The following is a 25160-nucleotide window of genomic DNA, read 5'->3' as shown; positions in this document are numbered from 1 at the left end:
GTTTTTTTTATACCTATAAGAAATATTCACGTATTCAAATTAACCTTGTCTCTATGGGTAACAGACAGGAAGAATATTGAAATACCATAACCGAAAACCCACCACCAAACTCCCTCTATCTAATCAAAATTCACTAGGGGGATGCTGAGAGGATGGCAGCATAAGCTTGCAGCTCCTGGTAAAAACTCACAAATAAAAGCCCTGAAGTGTTTTTAATCATTAAACTGTGGAATAAATGTCATGAATGGTGGGAGAAGGTCAAGAAGACAGGGGAGCCAGCTAGAGGAGACAACGTAGACATGCCGGAAAACAGCATGCAAGGTGAGCATGTGGAAGGAGAAGGGGCTAGCCACCTCCACCCAGGCTTCCAGGACATCATTAAAGAAATTCACTCACACTCACAAGGCAAAGTTCAGAACTGACATTAAACAAGAAATGAAGGAAGAATTCCGGACATTAATATAAAACTGACAGAAACAATAGGTGAGGTAGCTAGCTATAAGACAAGACTCAAAGAAGCTGCAAAACACTTGGAGGAGATGGAAATTTGGAACATGGCCACAAAAGATGCATTAATTCAGTCACTATAACAAAACTGGCTGCCCTAGAAAAATGTATATTGTCCAGTAATGTATATTATCAATGGATCAATAGGCCTAATAGAAGGTTCTGAAGGAAACTCTGCTGCAGTTTGTGGAACACTTGTTGAGAGCTGAGCTCTTTCTCCCACCAGACCCTGCTCGGAATATCCAGCGAGCACACAAAGCTCTGACGCCTAAGCCTGGACCAGGAGAAACCTTTATATTGTCATACACTCACTCACTGCCTGTGTCAGTGCTAATGAACACAAAACATCAATAAATGAATGCAAGGAATAGAGTTAATCCAAAGTAAGCCTAAGTAGTTTGAAACTTGTCTCACATAAGTTGCTTGGCCTGAAATAACTATGGGGAACTGAGTCATCCATGGTGAGAACTATTCTATTTATAACAGTGTCCAGATTTTACTGCAGTGTGTCTCACAGTTGGGGGATATGTATAGTATATATATCTTTATCTATATTTATACATTTTATATATGTATTTATAAAATGTGTTAATATTTCAGGAGATGCTGGGTGAACTTTTCACACCAGTGGAGACACCGGAGGCCCCCAACAGAGGGTTCTTCAAAGGCCTGTTTGGTGGCGGTGCACAGTCGCTGGACAGAGAGGAACTATGTATGCTGAATATGTATCTGATCATATACATGCACTATATTTCTGTCCTATATGTGCCATCACTTCATGCTTATCTGTCTTTTCTTCCTTCGATCAGTTGGTGAAGTAGCAGCTGGAAGGGCATCACGAAGTCTGGCCCAGCACATGCCTGGCCCAGGTGGCATTGAGGGGATGAAGGGAGCTGCCTCTGGTGTGGTTGGTGATCTGGCACGTGCCCGGATAGCACTAGATGAAAGAGGCCAGAAACTGGGTGAACTGGAGGAGAGGACGGCCGCCATGATGGCCAGTGCAGACTCTTTTTCCAAACACGCCCACGAGGTGAGCAAAAGTGTCAAGAAGGACGTCGAGCTTGAAAACTCATACCCACAATTAACAGAGCGACGATGTGAAATCACGAATGCTCACTGTACGTTAGTGCTACTGACAAACAATAAACAATGAAATTAAATGCTTGTGACCAGTCTTGACCCTCCATAAAATATTTTACACAGCAAAGCAGTTACTGTGAAATATTGCACGTAATACCTGACACTATTTAACCAGTAGAGGGCAGTATGTAACCATGAAACGTTCACTGTACTGTAACTAAGACTCTTACTCAAATTGTAGATTTTTTTCAGAATGGAAACGGTTTCTAAAATTATGTGAGGGCCCCTGTTCTTTACAGTGTTTGACTGACCAAGTAAACAAAATTCAAAATCAAAGCAAATTCATATACATCCTTACATACAATTAACTTTATCAACAGCAAATGGAAGTGGTTTTAGAGAGAGACGTGATGGTTTTGTGGTACTGCCCGATCATTTGGACCATGTTGCCATGACTATGTGTTCTTCGTTTCCAGATGATGCTGAAGTGCAAAGACAAAAAGTGGTACCAGTTCTGATTGGTGGAAGGGGTGGAGTAGAGCTCTGTGGACACCATTGTCTGATTGACCTCCCTCATCTGGCTCATCTGGACTCACCGTGACCCCTACCCATCTGTCTGTCCCTTCATCCGTCCCTCCAAGCCTTCTTCACTGAGACACTTGGGGATTTTCTTCCCTAGCACAATGATGAAACACTGTACTTACCTCAGTCTTGGGGTGGAACTGAGGGGTAGACAGGAGAGGAAGACGACCTCAGAGGGAATAACTTAATAAATGGTGTCTTCTTTTTATGTTCTTGTCTCATTGTTTATCTCTGTTCAGCCTCTCCTCTGAGGTAGCTGACTGGCCCATGCACCTGAAGATTCTTCACTCTCATTTGCCAAAATGTTCTTTACTGTTGTCTCTACTCTGTACCCTCGTGGCCAATATTCAAACTGGCTAAAAAAAAAAAAGACAAATGTGTAATGAAGAAGCAAAGACTTCAAAAAGTTATTAAAATGTACAAAAAAAAGTAAATACATCATTATATATACATAGATCTAATAAATGTGCAATGCTGTATCCACTTCCAAGTGACAAGTACAAAACAAAGGGATAACTCATCGGGGAGATGGAAGCGGGGCGCGAGGGCCGAAGGAGGCACCGTTGGAGAGGTATAAGAAGTGCTGCGATAGCGATGTCTCCTCTATGCAGAGGGTCGCAGGGATAACTCATTCGGAAGTACACTGGATATTTCATCATCTTGCTCAATCTCTAGACTCACCTCTGTATTTGACAAACTTTCAAATCGTTACCGTGTGTGTGTGGGCGCGTGCGTGAGAACGTATGTGCGTGCGTGAATTTCTTTTCTCGCCATTCCTCTATTTGTTATTTGTTGGGTTATTTGCTCCGTCTGTATTATGCTCATTATTATTAGTAGTAATATTATTGGAAAAAACTCTTATTTTTCTATTGTTGTGAAAGTGGATGATATTTAATTTGTTGAAAAAGAAAATACATTTTGTGACTGTTGTCTAACAACTGAAATTAATTTCTCCTTATGAAAAGGGCTGGAATCTATAAGGAGGGCAAGGATATAAAAGGCATATTTGGGACTCAGTAACATGGTGACATCAGCTTTTTTTTTTTTTTTTAATTCTAAAAGAGAGCATGTATGAGCCACACACATTTATTCCTTTACTGAAAATGTCATTTAATCACTTATCAGATGCAATGTGAGCTGCCTCCCACTTGCTAGCTCTTTCTCCGATGTCACGAGCTCGGTGGTTTGATGAAATCAGCGTTAAATACACAAATAGCCAAGTATCAGTATTGGATTACATACATTGCAAGCATAAACCCTAACAGTAATCATACAGATGGGATAAAAACAAGAAAATGGCTGAGTAATCTTTCAAAGGGACATATTTGAAACTTTTTTCGTGTATTTTTATTTATTTTTTGTTATTTTCTGTGTTTTGCTCACACTTGTCTGTACGTGTGATTCCTTTTAATATTTACTTACTGAGGTGGAGGAGACAGCTGTGTTTGGTGTTACCTTCATTATTATCCTGTTTCTATTTTCCATGTTTGCAGTCGAACTCAAACGTGATGTATCTGTCTGCCGGGCTTTTAACCTTTATTTGTATATAAGTAAATAGTTTGACAATCTAAGTGGAAAGTAAATGCCGAAGTTGCTCAGGCAACAAAAGAGGAGACAGGCCATATTTTTTTCTGACGCCAAAGAATTGCTTTACCTTTCCCATTGCGTTGTCCCATAGCATTTGGCCGCGAGTCTGGAAACCACACGGTACATGTGAATATGTGTTATCCAGTTTAGATATATCACCCTTGTCACTTTTCAGGGTTCAGGAAATGGAAAGTCGCAAAGGAACTCAGCCATTTGTAACACGATGGATCATAAAAATCACTATCATTCCACCACACCTCAAATGATGTTTATGGTATTCATCTGTGTGAATGGGTGTATTTGTACATTTTCTCTGTCTGTATGTAAGGTTATGTTCATGTAAATGAAGTGATATGATTTATTATATTTTGTTTACTCATTGCTGGTGATGTCCTAGTTCAGGTAAGTGTGGACAAACTCAAAAAAAGTAAAAAAGAAAAAAAAGAGGACAAGGATAAGATCATGTGTGATAATATGTGAGGATGACCTCTAAATTTTGGTTTAATTTAAAAGTCCTTCACTTGTCATCTGTATTCTCTCCGTTGGTTGCGCTGCTACAGATGTGGCCTCCTGTGTTTCCAGTAAGCATTGTGGTGTGAATGTTGGCTGGTTGGTCTATCTTTCGCCCCTAAGCTTAAAAAGAGAGACAAAACGAAGTACTTCAGGAAAAATAGCTGTTTTAGCTACAAGTCAGCCCCCTCACCAATATCCGTTTGATGTCTTTCCCTTTAATCCAGCTGTTATTTCTTTGAATGTTATACTTGTTTTCCCATCTTTCAGTGAATTTGATTTTTCAGCCCATGTACTACAGTATGCAGTATTCCTACCTGATATGATCCACACTCAATAAGAGGGAGTCCTGTCTATCTGCCATATGCCATCTTCTGTCCTCGATTCAACAGTTATCAGTGGGTTGCAGTATTTTTCTCATTGTAGCCAATTTTCTTGTACAGTTTTATGCAACTTTCACATGGATGTTTATGACTTTATCTGCTGCCACAAAAATTTAGAAATTCTGTAGATAGAGATTACTGTGCAATGGAAAATAAAAGTCGAAAATGGATTTTTGTCTTCGGTTATTAAACGGTTTCTGTTTAGCAGAAAGAGGAATAAAATGTTGGAGTATCTCAACGACATGCAGGCACACTGCATATTCAGTGAAATACAGTTAGATCATGGGAAACTGGTTTCATCACAATTTTATCCCAACATTAGATGGCAGTAAATACACATGGTTGCCTCAACAAGCAATATTGACTAAATAGGAAAAATGCAAACAGTGAAAGGGCGATCCTACTAGTTATTATTAGCAGGTTTAATGTTTGACAGCATGCAAATAAAAAGATTATTTTTTACTAAAATAAAAGAATATATTTATCAGTGAAGCAGAAAACTGCCAAAGCTACATAGTAGTAATGAAGTTATATAGCAGTTTTCCTTGTTTATTAGTATTTCTTCTATTTCCTCAAACATCATTGTCCTGTACTGAACACAGCAGATTCCCACATGTGCTCACTTGTGATGCAAACAAGGAGGGTTTCTTTATTTATTTATATATTCATCTTGGGGTAATGTGCAGGAAGTCACCCCAACTCTGACTTCTGTTAAATGTTTTATTTGGCTCTAGAAACACTCTTTATCTCACACAGGGAGATGTCCACTAATATTTACTGTAAATACCTTACAGTTGACCTCTAGATTTAGAAACAGACCTCTTGAATCACAGATGCAATCATCCTAATCCCTATTATCTGTAAATTCATACTGTATTTACAAAGGATTACGATGTGGATCAATTACTGTGAAAATCAGAGAGGCTACCAGCTTAGCTTATGATTTCCCGTAAGAGTACAAATTTACAGACTGTATCTCTGCGTTGCCACTTGATGCTTCCGGGCATTATGTGTGACTAAGGTCAGGTAGCCGTAGCTGGATTTAATCTGGACAAAATAGCTCAGAGATGAAACTAGATAAAGTAATTAGGTTAAAGAGTAACATAGTGATAGAATATCTTAATCTTTTGCGGCTAGAATTGGTAATAAAAGGACAAATGATTTATAAACCAACAAACAACCCTTATTGCAGTTCAGATATTGATTGCTGGCTAGAGGGATAAAGCAGACTGTGATTGAATGTTGCCTTCTTCTAGCTGATTAATGCCCAATCTAACTAAAAGCAAAGACACTATAGTTCAAATGTTGGGAAAAGCAGAGTTTCCTGGAATAATAACAAATGAAGATACACCACGGACTTATAAACAAATCCATATGTGAAATTTATAATTCCATAAAACATAAATCTCTGGAAAAGATAACTGAATGAATCTAGTACTTTCTCTTGCCCTTTCTCTTCCCGTATATTGAATAGGCTTTATGGTTCTTCCCGTCTTTGCGTAAACAGAATTATCAGACAAAGTGGTGCCATTTTATTAGGTAAGAGAGCTTGTGTTTTTCATCACAGATAAGCTTCTGTGGGTGTGACAGGTAAATTAAGGGGAGAGTGGAAGAGGGAGACAAAGAGGGAAATGTGGTAGGTAAGGAGAAAAAAAAAACGAGTTGATTTGTTCAATTTGGCTGAAGCCATGAAGAGAAGGTCACTGGGGAGAAATGTTTGTTGTTGCGTACTGTTTGAACTACTGACTGACTGAGATATAGGGTCAGGCAATCCACAGCTAACCATGCTGCTCAGCAGATGACATGTCCGTGAGACTGTTGCCGTGGTGACGGGAAGCGTGAATGACCTGAGCTACGCCTGCACAGCAGGGAGACTCAAAATGTGTATTTTGTTCTAAAATATCATCAAAAATGTCATTGATAAACAACCAGTTGTTTAATGATTATTTATCAAGACTGGTTTGATCAGATAAGCGCCCCTTTTAATTGCATTAATCACAAGCTTTTGAAAGTACTTGAGAATATGAAATACTGCAATAGATATATTTTTTAAAGCTAGTTTTAGTCCAATCATGTAACAATCAGTAGGTATCATGTTCTTGAATGACTGTGCCACCAAACATGTTACATCACTCGGACAGTTAACATATTGTTTCATTCTGTTCCAAGTTTTAGTAACAACTACTATGTGACCTCTCAACTTTTCAACTCTTAACCTTTCAATCTTATGGCTCAACAAAGGTGACATGAACTAAACCGCTGCACTTCTTAGATCTTAACTTCTATCATAGCACAAATATGCACCGCACATACATAAATTCAGTTGCTGATACCGGTGCTTCAAGTTCTCACAACTATAATCAGCATAAGAAAAAGACCATTTCTAGAAATGCATTCTAAACAAGCAACAAGCCCGAACAGACGTTTTGACAGAAACATTCCCTCATATACAAAGAAGTGAATTTTTGCATATACATTATGCGCATAAGACTGGAGTCACCTCATATGTCTTTATATTTGGCTTCCAAGGAAACAGATTTCCTTGTTATCTTTTTGAATTTGGTCTTCAGCAGTAGTTCGACAGGGTTTCTGAACCCATTTAAAAGTTTTTCTTTTGACTTTGATTGCTCTGCTTTTTCACCCATGTTCTCCCATAATCATCAGCTTAGCAAATCATCAATTTTAAAAGATATCTTTGGGCAGTTACTAGCAGTCTGTCATAAAAGCACACTATATTTTCTTAGTCCAATCTAAAAGAAAAGATTTTGAAAAGCATAACAGTATATCTTCCACCAAGAAGGTGAATCCCAAAGATCAGTTAGCCATAACCTTGACCTATCTCAGCATGGCATGCAGTGTATTTTTGAATCTTGAATCTGGAACTCATGTTTTTAATAAATAGAGAAAAGTCCAGCGAGGACATAGGACCTGAGAGATGCAGTTGATCCATCTATTATTCACTGATACCTCATCAGGAAAACTCAATGCAAGGGTGGCTGAAAAGAAGCAATGTTTAACGAAGGAAATGATCTCAAACACACTGCCAATGCAGTAAAAGCACTTGGATAGAAAAACACACAGTGGAACACTATGAGTCATGGATAGGCTTCCCCACATGGGAGGAACTATTGCTAATCACTGTTTTAAGGAATCCGGTCGTTAAGTCTGACGTCACTAGCCGTGTCTGGGCCTAAACTCCGCTGCAGGTCCATATATCAAACGATCACTATGGCATTACTGAGAGTTGAAAAACTGTCTAAAGTCTTTCATCTTTAATAAAATGATCAGCGTTCTGCTCTACCAGGTGTAACAATTGAGTTTAACATCCAGGCATCCATGAAAACGGAATTTATGACATTTAACGGAGTTAGAAGTTAGCAGGAAGTTAGCTCGCTAGCTTCTATCTAAATACAATATAGCATGTCCTGACTGCAGGGTTTTGGAAACAAATGAAAACGTACAGCTCTGTTATCACTTCCAACATAAATGAAGACAGAAAACTAAAAAGCAGTGACGTTTGTAAGGTTACTGAAGTTTGGCTAGCTGGTATATAATGATGTGCTACGTGACTGCTAGCGACACAGCTATGTTAGCATAATATAAACAAGCTAACTTTTTTTCCACTCGATAAAAGTTAACGTGAGTGTTCTCGGTGGTCAGGAACAAATGTAATCGCATGGCAGGATGCTGTAAAAGGACCAAACTTCAGCCAGGAGAACAACTGAGATAATCCATCCACAATACGAGGTTAGTCATTCATATACTGCTGCATGGGCTGGGCTGTAGTTACATCCTAAGGTTTTAAAAACTGAGCTTAAATAAACGATTAGCGGTAATAAAAGCAGAGGGAGGTCAACAGTGATCACTGACTGTTTTAGGAGCTTTTTGAGATTAAGTAGAAGAAAATACAAAACATTAAACATGTTAACAACACAAAAGCCATATTAAACGCAGACTACTTTAGCCCAGAAGTAGGATTCGACACGTCATCACTTAACGACTGGATTAAAAGAATGCTTGACTGAGAGAGTTCAGGCTTTATTGAAGAATAAAGGTGGTCATGCCAAATATTGATTTTATTCCTTCCATTCATTCCTACACCTATGTCCATTTTTTCTTAAAAAATTAAAGAAATAAGATGTTGGACTTCTGCACAGTACTGTGGAAAGATGTGGAAACAAAATGTGTTCCGTGTTTCAATGTCTTTGTTAGTAATATAGATTTGTTAGCTTTCAAGTTCTGGGGTTTCTAAATAAAAAAATCTTATATTTTAAACAATACCCATTGGTCAGTGATGGTGACAGAAATCCATTAAAGCAAAGCATCCCTTCCTAATTTGTATTAGAAATTTGATATGAGAGTCAGTACTGCATTAGCAGTTCACGTCCCCATAACAGTTCTCCCTTACAAGAAATAAGTGCTTGGAAGGATCATATTTGGAAAGGTAATGAGCATCGTGACTCACTTGATATTTCTAGACTTTTGCTGTGTGGGGGAAAAAAAGGAGAAAATGTGCTGCAGACTTCTTGTAATTATCTGTGTGATTTTTTTAAACCACTTTTCACTTTTCAGTTGCTTCCTGAAAAAAACAGCTCTTGTGATGAAGAGAGATATTTCAAGCTCGGAGTCCTTGCTTATTTAAATACATATGTTACTGTTTTGTTTCATAGGTACCGAGTTAACATGCAAGCAGAAATGTGTTAAAAAGGATGATTAGCTTCAGTCTGTCAAGCTGAGAAACATCTGTGTTCGGAGGTAAACTGAAGATCATCTTTGGGCTGGCCCTGTGTACATGTGTGTGTCTGTGGGCTTCTGTGTGTGGGATGTGCCTGTGTGTATGCATGAGTAAAGAAGGGGTGTCGTCGACACGGGTGCATTTGAAACTCTGACCTTGTAATTTTAAAAAAGGCTCCAACTCGGTGCTTCTTTTGACAGAGTGAAGGGTGTCTGAAGGGAAGGCTCAGTGATGAAGCTGCACAGTGTGCCACATGCTCAGCTGGGTGCTTCTGAGACAAGATTTCGGTCCCACAGGGCCACAAGACCCCGTTTTATTCATCTGTTGTCCACTTTCCTTCAGATGTAGACCAACTGTTCGAAGAAACTAAAGTAGAATAAAAGTGTAAACAACAAGTCCTCCTCTTTTAGACCATCTCCAGAGAGGCAAACATGCAAAAGGCAAAGTTATGGAATGCACACCAAAACGAAATGGCCACCATCCAAAACCTCAGCCTGCGTGACCAATTTGTGTTTGCTGTAATATTTAGTTTTAAAATACCGCAACTCTATTAAGCAGAAATGAGCGATTTATGTGTGTGCATGATTCAAACAAGCACTGAAGTGAGGTTTAATCGATTTACTTCTCCGAGTCACGAAAAAAGGATCAAATGCTTGTTCCTAGAAAGCAGAAAACGGTTATCTCTTGTTTTCTAAAAACATTCCTACACTGCTACAGTTCGTGTAATTAGTGCCGTTATTTCATATCCCACAAGTAATTAAACAGAGGTCCAAGTTTCCCTTTTGTGGCTATTTGTTCAAGGATTCTTTTTGTGAATATGTGAAATCCTTGAACATTTTACTTGTCAGAAAATGTAATGCTGTTTAGAAACATGTGGCTTGGCTTCTCCTGGATCCATTTGAATATGCAGGGCATGCTGTTTTCCTGCATAAAGGGAATGAAACTTTAATAGCTGGTTTGAAAGCAGCTGAGCTGCTGCAGTGGCTAGCACCAGATCATTTCACTACATGCCAGTTCCATGTTCGTTCCGCAGTTGACCCATAACTGCATTCAAGAGAGTTTCCAAAGTTTCCTCCTAATTAAAAATATAGTAAAATTTTAGGGCTTCATTTTAATTATCTTGGAATGAGGATTAATTTAAAAAAGAAAACATTCGGGAAATCATACACATGCCCGATGTGCTTCAAAGCCCACACATTTTTTTTCCTCCACAAACTAATGCGCACTCAGGTGAGACGCACTCAGCCCTGGACCATCTGGCAACCACTTTCATGTGTCCTGGTTACCAAAACAGATTCATTAAAGTTTCCATATTGCAGAGAATGACATTTTCATTTTTTCCTTTTGATCATAAAGCCTTAAGTGCTATATAAATATTGTGAAAGCACAAAATGCATGCAGCCCATATTCATAAACTATGACTCTAGACGTGAAAAATTGGAAACACTGGACTTTTAGAAGGAATCCAAAGTGGCCAGAGAGAACTCACACAAACCCCACACAGATAGACCCCAACCGGGTCGTGGGTGGGATCAAACATGGGACCTCCTTGCTGTGTGTGCTTATCATCACGTTTACAATTTTATTTGTATAGTGCCAAATCACAATCACAGTTGCCTCAAGGTGCTTTATATCTTAAAGCAGGGGTGTCAAACTCCAGGCCTCAAGGGCCGGTGTCCTGCAGGTTCTAGATGTGTCCTTGATCCAATAGGCTGATTTAAATGGCTAAATTAGCTCCTCAACATGCCTTGAAGTTCTCCAGAGGCCTGGTAATGAACTAATCATTTGATTCAGGTGTGTTGACACAGGGTGATATCTAAAACCTGCAGGGACACCGGCCCTCGTGGACTGAGATTGCCCACCCCTGCCCTACATACAATTCCTGTTTGCTTTGTAACATTTTAGTTTCTACCTTTCCCCTGTCACAAAGTGCTTCCTTGTCTGTGTCTGTCTCTATTGTTGTGTGCATTCTGTGAGCCTTTCCTCATTTCTCATTTGTGCCGCCTCCTTCACCTCCTCCGTTCTCTGCCTTCCTGCCAGATGGAAAACTTGATCTCACTGTGCCATCTTGAAGGTCTCAATTTCTAAAATGCATCTCGGCAGAAAGGAGAAAGGAGGCTTCCCGGAGGAGGTATTAGTGTGGATGCACAGGTGTATCCTTTACAAGAATCTTTAAAAAAAGACTGGAATATAGTCACCAATGCGATAAGGGAAGAGGACTCCAAATAAATGTTGTTTTAGTTCTCTAGAATGACCAACTACACAGTCAAACCTTCTGCCCTTCGCCCGTTGTCTTTGTGTGTTTCATAAAAGTGTTCAATCTGATCACATTATATGTTGTGGTGAAAATAAATATGTTCTTGTGAGTGCTATAATCCTTATTTCACAGAGCTCATTAAATACAGCACTGGGTTATAACAACAACAAAAATCAGATGCTGCAGATGTGCCACATATCATATTTAAAGACACTGCTTTAGAATGATGTCTCCTAAGCAATGATGTCATTTTGTTAAAGGCCTGTCGCCTCATTGCGTCTCTACTTCACGTTGGAAGGACTAACGTGCATGCAGAGGAGGCAATCAAAGGAACTGAGAGTGCTCAATCTGAAAAATTAGAATGCTTAGGTCGGTCTGTTTTTTTAGCAATTCTGTTACTCTGTTGAATCACTTTATTGATTGTCCGATCTGCTATCATTAATTTCACCCCACGTTGTTCCCAAATTAGTTTTTCCAGCTCTATCTTTCTCTTCATCAGCTTTCAGTTGACCTGCTTTCCAATGTCCCGTTAAATCTTCTTGTTTTCCCATTCAGTAAAGTTCATCTTTGTTTGCTTTACCTTCTTTTGAAAGAAAAATGAAGCAGAAATTTAAGAACATTTGCCTCGTCTAGGATCCTAATCATAATCACACCCTGCAACACTCACACGTTGCTTTGTGCAGAACCTTGTCTGGGTATGTTGAAAGGCATCGTATGATTGTTCCATGATAGGAGAATTTTAAAAAATATCAGCTATACAATGAAGCCAATCACCAACTGGGAAGGAAACCTTTGATTGCTGTAATTTGTCTGGCCAAATATGGGGTGTTCCAAATCTGGATGGTAACTTACTGTTTGGGCATCCTGTGGCCTTTGAGGTCGGGAAGAGCTGCAATTAGTGCAGCCCACGTTTCTTTTAGTGCAAGCATTAATTTAGAGCAGCGTGACGTGTTCCCTGACTGTCATGCTGACACTTTCCTTCCCAGAGGTACGGTCCTGAGGTGAAAGTGAGACAACTGGAAAGCTGTCTGTGTAGCTTGCTTAGCGGATTCTTTGTCATGGGTTTTTGGAAATAATATATATATTTTCGTCTTTCATAGTTGAGTCAAAGGGATGACACTGACCATCAGGCAGCAGATTAAAAAGTCGAATGTGTGAAATTTCAAAAACAAATTTAGTATTAATGTAAAAATAATTTTAGATCTGTGTTTTCAAGTTGTGTGACTCAGTATAAATCCACAGGAAGACCTGGTGATGACTGAAACAGACCACTTAAGACTGGCTCCCAAGTTTAGAGCATAAAAAAGTTGACTTGTATCAAAAAGAATACCTCTGTGGAAAGTATTAGTGTTGGTATAGTATTTATTTTTTCACCTGGGTGCCAGAGTATGACCAGTTTGACATCCCAAAACAGGTAGCTGCAGTCAGTATGTGTCTGCTGGGCTTCACACCTGCTGCGTGGAATCCCTTAACTGGACCATTCCACCAGGCTTGTGCTGTCGTTGATGCACGGAGCATTTTATTGGACATAGCTGACAAATAATGTGGTTTCCTGTCTGTAGCAGAGGAGTCAAGAATTATATGCTTCAGTTTTGGTGTAGTGTTTTATTTGAATGTCACTTACCACTAATTAGTAGACATCTGTGTCTATATGTTGTACTTGTACTGTCTATGGATGGAGCTCTGGCTAAAAAAAATACCCAAAACAACAGATGCCAAAAAAGCTAAGTTGAGGCTTCAGATTGTAGAGCCCAAATCCAGCGGTTGACATCACGGTGGCTAGGTCCATATTTTATTCTGTCTGCTATCCTCACAGAGCCACATGTTAAATGATCTACCTTTAAAACAGAAATAAAGATGTGTACAGCCTTTTAAACAGCTTAAAAAAAGGTTTATAAAGGTTAAGGTCAATATTCCCACTTGTCCAGGATAAATGATCAAATTAATAATTTTGGATTATTAAGTTTAAAATAGTGTCATGAAGTGAAGAGGTGAGTGTGAACCCGGAATGCAGGAATGGATGTAGTGAACAAAAAGCAAACTGTTTGTTTGGCTGACAAGTAAATACAAAGATACAGAGAATATAAAAGGAAACTGACAAACTAAACCTATAAACAATACAACACTTAAAACCAGCAACACAAGCGGATGACGACAAACACTCTAACAAAAGAATAAAGGGCGACTCAGGCAGGTGATTGGGGGAAGTGGAAACACATGGGGACACAGCTGAACTGAATACACCTAATAACTCAAGAGGATGCAAAACTGAACATGATGCACACAGGACAAGTGAGTATCACAATAAAACAGGGAACAGAGACTGAGACATACAAACTTGACAAGGTCAAAGGTAGAATAAACACATACACGAGCAACTAGAGAGACACAGAAACACGACTGGGGAACAGACCTGGATGACACAGAGAACAAACAATCCAAACCACTATCAGGAAATTGTAAGACTCCAAACATAAATCCTCACAAAAACTAAGGATACTCTTATCTAAGAATAAGGAGTTGCAACATGGGTTGAAAATCAAGGACCATGACAAATAGTCGCAGGTATCTGATAGGTGTCAGCTGAGCTACCCAAACTAAACATCTTTGATGATATTTGAGGTGTTTGTGTTTCTGGCATTTTCATCATCTGCAAAACAACGTGGCTTGTGTGTGCAATTTGTGTGCTTGATTTTACTAATCTGACTGGGCTGCCCAAGAAGACTTTAAAAAATAGTCTTATTTACTCTTTAAATTACCATTTTAAGAGCTGCCTTGCTGCAATTACGTCCAGTTAAGGGATATTGTAACATTAGCTGCGTCTCTTAATCACATTGAATGTGCTTGGAAACAAAATAAATGAACAAAAAATTAAGTGATATAATCATGTTTCATTTGAACATTTTAATATGTTATATTTATCTTACGCATGATTTTCTTAATATGTATAATAATGATAATAATAAGCTTCAGGATGGACCCTGTGGTTAGACTTCTTTAACAAACACCAACTGTCATCCTTTAATGTGGAATCACTGTTGTTTGTACACAGAGAGTCTTTCTACTTCTATCTGCTTGAGTAGCACACAGGGTCTAATTAACATGTCTGGTCAGTAAATTGCCTTGTTCTCCCACCACAGCAGTGATTTAAAAAGCAAAAAAAAAGAAAAGCCAGAATGAACCGACTCAGCTGCTCAGCATACTTGCTGCACAAACAAGGAAGATGGTCTCGAGCATAAAAGCACTCCATAAAACACAAACCACTAAATACACAGCTAAGTCCCGCTTCCTCGTTTGATTTTCCTTTGTGTCACTTAAGATTACACAAGATAATGATTTAATGTGCAGTTTAAGAAAACGAGGTGCTATGCACAACAGATTAGCAGTTTGTGGCGATGTATGCGTGCATGTGTCTCTGGCAAAGGCTATTCCCACCACTGGAATTTTCACAAAATTAGGCGCCTCATTTTGGAATTTTTAAATGACTGCCTGGCAGCTGCTGGTGTTTCCAAGGCAACTGTGTGAATCTGAATGGTCGCTGTCAGCGAAGAAAATTGAGTGCTGCCACAGGGATACGTTTTACCCTGTGAGAGTTTACGTTAAATGTGGGTCAATCATAAGCTTCTATTAAGTCTTCACCCTGGTGAGGCATATTAATTTGAATTTTGCTTGCCTCGTCTGTATTCCATTAAGAGTCGTGCGCTGCGTGCTGGTTTGAGATGCAGTGTAACGTGTGATGAATGTGTGGCAGTTTGAAGCAAGGGAGAAATAAAGATCTTTCACTGCTTGCGGGCTAATGGAAGCAGATGTCATCCTGCACTTTGCTTGCCTTTTGAGTTCTATTGTTGTTATTATTATTTTGATCAGGCAGCTCATTTAATGAGGATTTTTATGGGATATACAAGGAATGAACAGTAATTAAGTAAAAAAAAATGACAATAGTTTGCATTAAAGCATCCTTCCAGAACATGCAAATATGGATTTTATTCAAAATTGTTAGTGCTTTATTTATAGCTGTAGTGTGACAGCAGTGTGAATTTATCTCATCTTAAAATTAAACAGTACAAAGCATCAGATTATAAGCAATTAGCTTATAGGTTTAAAGTTCCAATTAGCTATAGGTTTGGCTAATTTACTACCCAAACTGTCATTCAGATTATCAGCCCGGAGCACGAAGTCACACTTCTGTGACTGGCTGTTTTTCAATTTGTGTGTGCTCAAATGATCTAAACTACTGATTCATTTATATGGTTAGGTTCAAATATAGTATAACTTTCACCAAAACATATTCAAGTTACTTTTAAATAATGAACATGGGTTTAAAGTACAAGTTCTGGGTAAAGTGAGGTAAGTTTTGAGGAACTGAGCTTGATTAACGCCCAATTTTAGAGGACCAAAGCTAATTGGACAACACATTTAAAAGCTGCTTGATGTTTGTGTGCTGACTGAGTTATTTCTTTATTATTCATACATTAAACAGGTAAAATGTCTGAAGTTCAATCCAGCTGTAGCATTTTCATTTGAAAACAGTGATTATGAACCCACTACATGCAATTAAAGGAGCTCTCAGTGCAAGTGAATCAGGCCACGCTTAGACTAAAACAAATCAAAATCTCTTTCAGGAAATCAAGCCCACTGAAGAAATTAGGCAAGCATGTGATTATTCAAGTCCAGCATAAAGCATAGACTTCATCAAAGACCCTATAAAGGGTTTACGGCAAGGTCCAAAACAGGCTAGACAACTTCTGGGACAGCTCATGGACAGATGAATGTCATATCAATCTGCTCCTGAATTCCGGAAAGAAAATGTGGAAAGGGTTCAGAGGTGCTGATCAAAAGCAAATCTCATCTGTAAACTAGTCGGAGTCAGTGTGATGGCATGAGCATGCATGGCTTACAATGGTGCTGGTTTAAAAGTGTTTAATTATTATGTGACAGAAGCAGCTGGGTTTATAAAATTATGGTTTCAGCTCAGATTCAGCCAAAGTTGAATAAAGAGGGCTTCACAGTGCAGGTGGCCAGTGACCCAAAATATACTGCAAAATCAAGTCAGCTTTATTCTAACTTAATCAAGCTTTATTTCACTTGTTGAAGACCAAATTAAAGTTGGAAATACCAGGGCAGCTGCAGTCAAGCCTTGGTAAGGCTTCACAGTGGAGGAAATGTATTGTTTACAATGCCTGTGAGCCCCAGATTTTAACCAGTCGCTGTATTCAAAGGATTAAAAGTGAGCATTTTATTTATTAGTATGCTAATTAATGCAGTTTGAACCTCTGAAAATGTGCATAAAATATATATAATTCCTAAATGCAATTCCCCCTAATCATGTATTTTTGTTCAACCTGTTGATTTAAAGCCGAACGCCTGTACTTCTGTTGTGCATTGAATGGTTTGCTTCATTAATTGTGAGAGAGAATCTCTCAGAGAATAAACTACTCTGTAGAGACAGGCTTCTTGCTCTGTAAAATTTCCACTTATGTGATGTTTGCAATAAGCAATATTCAGCTGTAATGCCCTGTCTTTAACCAGCGATGGCAAACCAATAACTAACAGTGCCATTTGTTTTATAGTTGTGCCATTATTATCATATCACTGTGAGAAGTATTGTCAAATAAAGCGAGTGCTGATTCACAGCGTTTTGGCAAATGCATTAAAGTATACTGAGATAAGTTATCAGACTGGCATTCTCATCCTACTTTTAGTGAAATTTGGCCCACTTGTCTTGACTTTGCATTTGCATTTGGCTTTATAGTCGTTTTTTTCTATTCGAACATCTCACTGCTCCTCAGCCCAATCAGCAAAGACAACAAATCAGCAAAGACAAATGGAGGTAGAATAGGGTGGCTCTTTGCCCGATGCATGAAACCTAGAGTCCTGCGGAGGAGAGGACAGAAACTACTGTGACACTAATTGACATAATGACTCTATCACACATCTGGTATGGACCAAGAGTACATAACAGCTGCTAGAATTACTTATCGTGCAGCTGCATATGTAACAAGTAACTAGAAATGGGCACGTACACTGAGGTTTCTTTCAAATGTTTCTCTTGGGGGAGCATGCCAGCAGATTCACTTGCTGTGGTTTCACGTCAACACAATTGTATGACCCTTTATTTATTTATTTATTTATTAATTTTAATACCCCCTTTTTTGCATCCCTGCCCAATGAGCATGGCTGTATGCCATTAACTGTAAATTGGGTCGGGCATATGCACCAGCTCTTAGACACAATATTTACTGTCTCATAATTTGCATCTAAATGCATGTTGTTGTTGTTGTTTTATTATTATTGTAGTAGCATATAGCAGGGCATTGTTCATGGAATGCATAATTTCATCTGGAAATAAAAATGCTTACCACTCATCCAGAAAGCACAATTGTATATTGTATCATTCTTAAGCCACAGAGAAAGGCCTCAATAAATGAAAAACACTGAGGGGAAAAACACAATTGTAAGAATTAAAAAAACAAAACAAAAACCAAGAAGCTTGTTTTGCTGTTGAGATGTTGCCATCCTGTTTTGTGTATTGAATATGTGCAGGATTTGTTCACTTATGCATGTCCTAAAATTTAGTATGTGTGATGCACAAGTCTGCAACTATCATCCTACACATTGGTCTGTGAACTAGGGTTATTAGTGCAGTAGAAACCTTCTGCATCCCAAACACGATTACTACCAGATTTCAACTGAAACGAAACTTTGGAAATATTAATTAAAATGAAATTCAAGGAATTTAAAGTCACTTAAAATCTATATTTAATTGAAAATTCCACATAAACACAATTCACAGCTGCACTGGGGATTTTGGAGCCTATCCCAGCTGTCATATGTCAAGAGGCAGGGTACACTAGCAGGTAAATATTAATGAATTCCCCAACTTTTTGGAAGCGGGTTTGCTCATCTCAAGCCTTTGAGTTTATTGATCAGTTAAACTTTCATGGTTACATACATTCTTGAAAACAAAATTCCCATTGATTCAGCCTCGCATAGATGCCAAACTAGGACCATCATTATTTCCACCAATTCTTTTCAAAGGGCCTACTTGTGGGGTGGAATTTCAGCGCAGTGAAATTCAGTATTTCCAACAGATTCAAATATTGTTGAAAAACTGTGTTTTGCAACGTGGCGAGATCTGCTGACAGAAGAAATGCTGGTTTTGTGGTTGCATCATTGCCTATAAAATTGTACCGAGACTCCGAGTCTACATCTCAATCTGTTGGAGTGACCTGAAATAGCCCGAGGATGTGTGACAACCACTGAACCCTGGCCCAGTTCAACCATTATTGGATCTGAATGGAGCCACAAAGAAGATGAATCTGAAAGCATAATGGCTCTGGGATGTAACAAACACATAGAGAAGAAAGAAGGGAGATAAATGTTTTAAAAGACCAAATTAGATCAATGGGGTGGTTTGTTAAAAAATGAAAGCAATGGATTGAGAAAAGCGCCATGATTCTTACATCTTATTCTGCTTTGTAATTACTGCCTGTTTCCCTCACACATAATACGAGTTTTGACCTCATTCAAGGGAGAGGCTGCAGTTGACACAGTTGGCGGCTTACAACTTGAATCAAACAAAAGAAAGAGAAGACTATGTGTGTGCGAAACAGAGGAAACAATGCCTCCAAAGTAGGAAAACCCTTAAATATATGGCAGTGCACTTCCCTGCAGCTGCCTGGCAGCTGTCCACATCAACATGAGTGGTGGAAAGCAGTGCTCAGATCTGAAGGAATTTTCTTGTTCACTAATAAAAGCTGCAAACGTTGTGCTACCTAATCATTCTTTTCTTAACATTATTTAAATGCATCTTATTTCTATAAAGAAAATACTACAGCTAGTGGAGGTTAGCATGTGTTAACCTTTGGTTGACCTCAGAGTCACTTGGTTGATCTGTTGTTTTCAAGCATTATAATTTGCTGGACCCAAACTGCCCTACTTTTTGTCCGTGGTTAAGCAGCTCCTCATTAGCCAAAAGGCTACTACACAAACTAATTATAACTTACTTATAATTAACTGTTATGCTCAGTCTTGCCTCAGCGTAACATTTGGGGAAACCATACACCGGCTGTTACAAAGCAGCACGAGCTCAGTTTCATTTTCCCTCCTTATTTTACTTAATTATTAAAATCCTTGCTGGTTCGCGTTGAGAATCCATTTGCACAAATTAAAGCAGGTATAAATAAGCTACAATAGAGGAAAAAATACCCCCAGCTATCTATCCCACTTGCCTCCTCATCACTGACAACAGCCATTTTCCATTCTCATAAATGCTTCCTAAATGGATCATGCAAATCAGGCTATAAATTAGCGGGAGGGATCATGATGATGTGTTATCCATCTGTGGCATTGCATGTCCCTGATCCCACGTCTATAATTGACGATCACTGTCATTGTACCGCATTTTTAAATGAGGTTCAGAGTTGGCCCCAGTTGCATAAATTAATACACATGCTGTTACCTAATTGCTCTGATTAGCATGAGCTATGTGGCAAAGCAGCGACGCTAATCATAGCAGAAAGTCTGTGCTGACTCAATTCAGTAAAATTATCATCAGTGGTTAAATATTAGACAAAGTGGTAAATGTTTACTGCCTTCCTATAATGTATCACACCATCTTTTGTCGTAGAATAGGATAGAATAGTGCTTTGTTGTCATTGTACATGTACAACGAAATTGTGGGTGCTCCACACAAACTGTGCTGGAATAAAATATAAATAGTAGTCAGCAGCAATGAAAAGCAAACAGGAAAAAGGGATATACACAAAACTAGAGAAATATATACAAAATTAAGTAAAAGACACAGATTAGAGAACAAGTTGCAAAGTACAAAGATTGGTGAGATTGGTGGGTGTGGGGGGGATAGTGTTTGTTAACAGTCCGAATAACCCAGTGAAAGAAGCTGTTTATGAGCCTGGAGGTGTGGGACCTGATTGACCTGAGTCACCGACCGGAGGACAGTGGGTCAAACAGGTGGTGGGCCTGCCTCCAGGGGTGGCGGAGGGTGAGGTGGGGCCGAGTCAGACTGATTGAGGCAGGTTGGTGAGGAAGTCTCAAGGAGCAGGTGGCAGGGAATCTGAAGGCGGTCCAGTATGGTGGTGAAGATGTCTGGGATTATGGTGTTGACCCCGGAGCTGTAGTCCACGAAGAGCATTCTCATGTAGCTCTTCCTGTTCTGCAGGTGCTTCAGCGCTCTGTGAAGGGTGATGGTAATGGCATCCTCTGTCGACTGATTTGCTCTGTATACGCAAACTAGTGGAGGGTGGTAGACAGTCTTTGATGTGCTGAGACCAAATGCGCTCAAAACACTTCAGACGTGAGGGCTATAGGTCTGTAGCCATTGAGGCTGTCTATTCAAGTCGTTTTAAAAATGGGAATGATAGTGGAGGCCTTCAAACAGGTGGGAATGGTGGGATCAGTCAGGGAGAAGTTGAACAGCCTGGTGAGGATTCCCGCCAGTTTCCATGTGCAAGCTTTAACCACAGTCCCTGATCAAGGACACCCTGTATCGTCCTCCTGTAGGCCTCCTTTGCCTGTTTGATGCCCCTCCTCAGATTGACTCTGGCAGTGCTATACAGAGAGCCTGGAGGCTGAGTTCTAATCGGAGCCTGTACTTCACTCCTCATCCAAGGTGTTCGGTTAGGAAAAACCCGTATGTTTTAAGTCACTGTCACATTCTCTACTCAGCACACAAAGGAGAGAATGATTGAAGGTCTCCATGTCCTGTGTTTAAAAACAGTGATTTACATTTGCATCAAACAGTGGCTTGAACTATAATTACATTTACATGAGAAATAGAGAAGAAATAATGTAAATCTGCCCAATTCCTAATAAACTTAAATTTCATTATATACAGTCAATAAAAGTTATGTTTATAAGTAATTGATAGTAGTATTAATATATCTAATGACCCAATTCCTTCCTTTTTTCAGTTATTCTAATGTATTTGTAGATATATTTTTCCATATACCCTGTATTTTGGTTTGTTTTTGTGAAATAGTAAAAATAAAGAAGTTTGACAATTTTATTTAGTATTAATATTACTTGGGGATTTAAATTGAAGGTCAACAGATCAGCTGCTTTAATGCCAAAGTGAACTAACCGGTTTTAATTTTAAATTTATGGTATATTTTCTATTAAAAACATTTTGCCCCGAATGATATCAGTACAGAAATCCAATTACTGGTGATAATAACTTTATTTTGCCAAATCTTCGAGATGAACTAGATTATGTTACCACTATATAGGCAGTTATTGAGTAATTTGGATTTAATAGCATCTTAAAAGAAACCTGCACTGCAAACAGGAGCAATTAATTACAGACACAAAGGGCTGTCGATTAGCAGCAAATCCACTGATATACTGGCCCTGATTACTTATCTCATATATAAGCTACTTTCATTATACTCTGTATGCGTTATTTTAAACACATCCTGACCTGCTCAGACGTGACCAGCTGACAGACAGAAGAGGAAGTTGATATTGGCTCAATTTAATGTTACAAATTAATCTAAAGCAACTTTGCAATTCATAAATTACTTTTTACATCAAAGAAATTCAGCCGAAACCCTTCAGCCAGAGTAGAATGGACCAATGAATAAATTTTCATGGAAATAAAGCAGATACAGCAATATCATGAGTGGTCCATGTCTGCTTCTTTAGCTGAACCCTTGCTAATGCATGACTCTCTTATTGATGGTATCAGTTCATGCATACCTTCAGTAATTCATTCAAAGTCTTTTCTCTGGTGCAGAAGCTATACCTCAAGAACTGCTGATAAGACACTAATATATACAGCTAGGGAGGCAAGGGAAAATAGTCTCCACACTCCAGACAAGACTCAGATGACAGATTGCCACTTTAAACACTTTTCGCTGCCATGTTTTGCTAGCTTAACATGCTACTGAAGTGCAGATATGACATTAAATGACCGGGGATTCTGTGGTTAGTGGATAAAGATGGAAGCTCATCACCAGGCCTATCAAAACCACCCCAACAGATCAGACATAAGCCAGTTGTTAGGTGTAAAGTTCGTTAAGGTGATTGTTAAATAAAGCTAGAAGTGCAGTTCTACAGTTAGCCGCTACTATGTCAACTCTCACACAACCATAAAATACATTTCATGCAAAGCTATCCCAGGCCTTATTTTATAGGTTTGCATTAACAGATTACTCATAATATATAGTGTAAATGTGCTTAAAATGCAGTGTTAGATCAGAACAACATACCTAATATCTAAAATAAAACAATAGTACACCAAAATAAAAAATCATAGTTGGACTACTGTAAATGTAGGACACACATGTGCAAACCTAAAATATTGTTGGTTTGTTACAATGGTAACTAACCACAAAGTATGAGAGAGTGCCTGAGCGCTAAATGAGACATTGACCTGTGTTTTGGGTAAATTTGCCAGTCATGGGGTCATTACATATGATATTATTGCACGGAGACAGTAATAACAGCTGGTGAAGCCTTTGTTCATCAAATCCACCATGAAAGATTCAATTTCACCATCCCGTGTCATCAGTGAGGAACATGCTCCAGCTTCCTCTATCACAGCAAGACACAAACCCAGCTTTTGTGCTCAGTTGCAGAAAGGGAGCGATCAACACCCTAACCCATTGTTCTGTGATGCCAATCCAAAGATGTGCATTTCGGTATGTGCGCGTGTGACATTCGCCCGATTAAATTCAGCCATGACCCAACAAGCAGAATCCAGCAGCTGCAGACATCAGCAGCTGGGAGAGACAGCAAATTTCACTGACAGCAGGAATGAGCTGACAAGGGCCAACTCTGTGTTTATAGACAAGACATACACCATAATCCAACTCACATGAGACAGCTGAAAGATAAGGAGAGAAATAGCAGATGGCAGTTCTCTATTACAAAAACTTCACAAATAGAGAATTTGTTTTGCGCCAGGGATATCATGTTACTATAATATTGGAATGGATGCTCAGGTTTGAAGTTCATTTGATAAGAATCGGTCCTGCCTGACGCTGTATTTCCAAGGGGTTAGAAAAATTAGTAATGATAATAGAACAGACCTTAAATTAATATAAGTCAATTAAAAGTAAAAGCAGATAAAATAAGAAATAAATAGATAATGATATATTAGCACGGTTGCCATACAGCAAGAAGGCCCTGAGTTCAGCGCCCCCCGTGACCCTGAAAAGAAGTATGGATGGATAATTTAGGAGATTAAAAAAAAGAGTGATTTTTGGCAAATGAAAAAAAAATAAATCAAAAGATTCTTTAATGATCCTTTAATGACATCATTTTAGTTGTATTCAAGTTGGCATCACCACATTTTTTAACTTTCTAATTTTCTTTGAGTGCAAAAGTGTCTTTTTAAAGAAAATTTACATATGAAGTGTTGGAGCACTTGTGTCAGACAAACAGTTATTCTTTAAAAGGACTTTCTGCGGCTGCCTGATGCGCCGCTGCTCTTTTCCCCAGCGAAAAATCAGACATGCAAGCTGTCAAACGTTCAATGCAAAAATGACAACCCGCACTGTACCTTAAAACTCATGTGTTGGTTCTTTTCTCTGACAAACACTCTCACCCGAGATTTTCTTTTCTTTTTTTTCTTTTTTCGGTCCGCCTGCCTGGAAGGAACTGCCAGCGGTGCCAAAGAGCTTCACGGTGATTTGAATGCCTCTTTCCTTTAGAAATGTAATTTGGATTGACAGGTTTTATTTTTTAGGGTTTTTTTTAGTCATGTAAAAAAAAAAACCATCAAAAATTTAAAAAAAAAATAGCCACGTTTTGAAGCGTTGCCAGCACACATATAGTTTGTGAAGTTGTTCGATGTTCTAAGTGGCAGAAGTCACACATAAAAGGCACTTTCATATGATGTAAGAGCATTTTTTGTAGTTAAAAGTGTTTATTTTGCCCCATGTGTTCAAGACTTATACATATTCACAGTTTTTGCATGGTTTTCCTAATTAAATAAACTTTATTGCTTAAATTTAGTAACAATTAAACAAGACGGACTGTTCTGTAATTGAATACTACTGGGCAATATTATTGAACTGATCTCTCTTGGACACTACCGTCAACCTACTGTATACAGTACCCTTAAAAGAGGCTTTTTACAGAGAAAATATGACAATTTGGTGATGTTCAGCCTGGTTTAATCGAAACTCATTCTCAGTTTTTAACAAAGCCGCTTGAACCATTATTAAATAAATAGAAGTGTTACACTGGGCCTGCCAAAACTGTGTTTTAGCTACCAGTATGTTAAAGAGGCCTGCTACCCATCACTATTTTATCGCTTAAGTGTTGAGACTGCACTCATGAATGTTTCTTGTTTTATGAGAACTGAAAATGTCCTTTCAGCAAGACGTCCAAAGTTATTTTTGTTATCTTTGGAGGAATGTAATGAAAATTTTTAAGACTATGCTGCTTCTCTGTGTCAAGTTAACCACACTGAATGAAAAGCTCCATATTGTCTTGTTTTCTCTCAATCTATCTTTTAGATATACCACATGTTGATGTACGAGTTTATTACGCA

General features: G+C 38.7%; 1 protein-coding gene across 3 annotated transcripts in view; it reads left to right on the top strand.

The window, feature by feature from the left end:
• stxbp5a (syntaxin binding protein 5a (tomosyn)) overlaps positions 1 to 4813 on the top strand; it is a 97985-nt gene extending 93172 nt beyond the window's left edge. For all 3 annotated transcript variants that reach the window (XM_087852338.1, XM_087852337.1, XM_087852336.1), the window contains 3 exons: positions 1108 to 1219; positions 1317 to 1537; positions 2064 to 4813. In XM_087852338.1, coding sequence (XP_087708464.1) covers positions 1108 to 1219; positions 1317 to 1537; positions 2064 to 2105 — 375 coding nt within the window. In that variant the 3' untranslated portion in view covers positions 2106 to 4813. The remainder of the gene's footprint in view (positions 1 to 1107; positions 1220 to 1316; positions 1538 to 2063) is intronic.
• Positions 4814 to 25160: the final 20347 nt, after the last annotated feature.

The sequence above is a fragment of the Neolamprologus brichardi genome, chromosome 15 (genome assembly GCF_056152115.1).
Source record: "Neolamprologus brichardi isolate AB-2024 chromosome 15, ASM5615211v1, whole genome shotgun sequence".
NCBI lineage: Eukaryota > Metazoa > Chordata > Actinopteri > Cichliformes > Cichlidae > Neolamprologus > Neolamprologus brichardi.
Note: the sequence above shows the minus strand (reverse complement) of the source record. Positions and strands in the feature narration are given on the sequence as shown.